Source organism: Octopus bimaculoides, chromosome 20 (genome assembly GCF_001194135.2).
Source record: "Octopus bimaculoides isolate UCB-OBI-ISO-001 chromosome 20, ASM119413v2, whole genome shotgun sequence".
NCBI classification, from domain to species: Eukaryota; Metazoa; Mollusca; class Cephalopoda; order Octopoda; family Octopodidae; genus Octopus; species Octopus bimaculoides.
The window spans coordinates 43,366,786-43,369,677 of record NC_069000.1 but is presented as its reverse complement, the minus strand read 5'-3'; the positions used below and the strand labels follow the sequence as shown (position 1 = coordinate 43,369,677).

At 35.3% G+C, this 2,892-nt stretch overlaps 1 protein-coding gene across 2 annotated transcripts in view; it reads right to left on the bottom strand.

Moving 5' to 3' along the window:
* LOC106878953 (uncharacterized) overlaps nt 1–2,892 on the bottom strand; it is a 20,284-nt gene that overhangs the window by 14,079 nt on the left and 3,313 nt on the right. For both annotated transcript variants that reach the window (XM_052975281.1, XM_052975280.1), the window contains exons 3-4: nt 2,277–2,609; nt 673–1,002 (exon numbers count right to left, since the gene is read on the bottom strand). In XM_052975281.1, the coding sequence (XP_052831241.1) occupies nt 673–1,002; nt 2,277–2,609 (663 nt within the window). The remainder of the gene's footprint in view (nt 1–672; nt 1,003–2,276; nt 2,610–2,892) is intronic.

Genomic DNA, 2,892 nt, shown 5'->3' with positions numbered 1-2,892 from the left:
GATATGATCTATAATGTGATGTTTAATGTGATGTTTGATGTGATGTTTGATGTGATGTTTGATATGATGTTTGATGTGGTGTTTGATGCGATGTTCTGTATGATATGTAATATGAAGTTTGATGTGTTTTGTCGTGATGTTTGATACGTTGTTTTATATGATGTACGATGCGTGGTGTACTTTGATGTGATGTTTGATTTGATGTTTGATATGATGTCTGATGTGATGTTTGAGGTGTCGTTTGATGAGAGTCTTCCTGTGGCCTGATGCCGTGTAATGTGGTTTCGAGACGATGTAGAAGTGATTGCTACCTATATCTTTATTTCTTTTAAATTTTACTTGATTCAGTCATTGGACTGCAGCCAAGGTGGGACACAAACTTGTGGAGTTCAGTCGAAGAAATCTTCTCCAATACTTATTGTTTAAAACCTGCTTTACATACTGTCGGTCTTCTTACGACGGGCTTATTTCGGTTTCCGTCTATCAGATCTACTCATAAGGTTTTGGTCGAGCTGGAGCTAGAATAAAAGAAACTTGCCCAAGGTGCCATGCAGTGGGACTGAGTCGTGAAGGATGTCGTTGGGAAGCAAACGTATTTCCACAGAGCAACACCATTGCCTTTAAAGAAAATAAGGATAATAAAGATATGTAAGAAAAAGAATATTTGCTCACTTGCACCGATGATATTCACTTCTTTTGTAAGTATGCTGCCAAATGCTGAACATGTGATAATCGTCCCAGACTCGTCTTTGTCAGTTAACGAGTGTTGATATAGCGACTGTATCGGTATGCAATGTTGGTCAGTTGTCGGAAAAAGCACTCTCTTGCTTGTCATCTTTGGTTTAGCGTTTTCAGTCTTATGTTTTACAGTCCATTTAAAGGTGACACTTTTGTGAGTATCTGGTGAAACATATGCCAAACATCTGAAGGTAGACACCTTCTTATTCCCCTTCTTTTCAAAAGGTGGATTAATATGGTCAAGACTTTTGACAAAAGATTTCACTGTAGAGGAAATGTATTTTAAGACAATAAGATTCAAAATAACATACTGGATGGATGCTTTGACACAAATTGTAATGTTGGTATAAAACGAAAAAGTTGAACATTGCTCAAAATAAATGACATGTTACTATGCAATATCTTTACGGTTTCCAGGGCTTCAACTAATCTATGTTATAACTATAGCAACACTAGAATAGGGATATAACTGGGCGAGCGAATGTAGCGATTATTTGGACGCTCTGGTGCATATTGATCGAACCATCAAAGCTAATAAATCTGCTATTCTTGGGTAGACCAAACTGATAAGCACTGTTCATTGATCGACAGGAATATCCCTTTTAATCATATATTGGGGCAAATGATTTAAAGAAACTCATTGAAATCGAAAACAAAATGTGGGATCTCAAGGCAGCTACAATAGCAGTGATTGTAGGAGCACTAGAAATGGTCAAAAGAGGAACTCAAAATTATTTGCGAATGACCCCTGGCTTACCATCCCTGCAAGAAGGGTATAAAAAATTGTCTTACCTAGTACATCAGATGTATTGAGAAGTGCATTGCCGCTATGAGAAGAATTACTTGCCATGTGAATATTTTTACATGACTTTATTTGGATTTGTAAATGAAGAATATGGTATGGCTATTTTAATGGACAGTCACTGTATATAGCGAGTCTCTTTGGCGTCGGTGTCGGGCAAAAAAAGGTGACAAAATTGGAGCAAGAAGGAAGACTAATAATAATAATAATAATAATAATAATAATAATAATAATAATACATCCTACGCAAAACACTTTCAATACAGTAACCATAAGAGCATCACAGCAAACCACAGCACATACCCAAGGCACACAGAGCTGCGCTCGGTAGTGAAGTGAAAGCACGTTATAAAAATAAAACTACTGAACAATAATAATAATAATAATAATAATAATAATAATAATCCTTTCCGCAAAGGCAAAAGAACTGAAATTTGGCGTGAGGGGACTAGTGGATTACATCGACCTTTGTGTTTCACTGGTACTGTCTTCACATTCTTCATTTTCTATAGCCGGGCTATTTCGTACTTAAGAGATGTAATACAACACAGACATTTAAACTGATAGGATTTTTCTAAGGATTAGGGCAGTACTTGTTAGCACAATCTTTTGGATTATTATTATTATTATTATTATTATTATTATTATTATTATTATTATTATTATTATTATTATTATTATTAGTAGTAGTAGTAGTAGTGTTACTATTTTTTCGCTAAGATGAAACAAAATTAACCTCTTAGCATCCTTGAATTGGACTTCTCTGCATTCGATATCTCACATATATAGGATGCTACGTCACTGCAATCCAGATTTTCTTTCCAGCACTTTAATACTGCTTTAGTCGTTCTTGATTGCGGCATGTTGCAGTTGAAACCTTTCACGGAACGAATGACTTCAAAAACTCCTATACCTTCGTGGAAACCAATATCAACAACGATTTCATTGTTACGTCTGAGTCTGAAGAACATCAAGTCTTTTGCATCAAGACGACATGCTATATTCATTTGAGATGGTCCATCGATCCCAAATCCGTCGAAAGGTGTTAGGCTTGTCATTTCAACACTATCTATGAGTGAGGAATAAATAAATGAATGAATACACGAAAAATGGGACGGAAACAATTTATCAAAGACAGATTTAATTATCGCTTCTACTATAGACACGAAACCTGAAAGTTGTCTGATCAAGTATCATAAAAGCATGAAACTATTAGTAGCTCTTTGGGTCGTGTATTAAATCTATATTTATCTCTCAATAGATGGAGCGCATTTTTGTTGATTCTACCTCTAATGGATCTATCTATCTATCTATCTATCTATCTATCTATCTATCTATCTATCTATCTATAT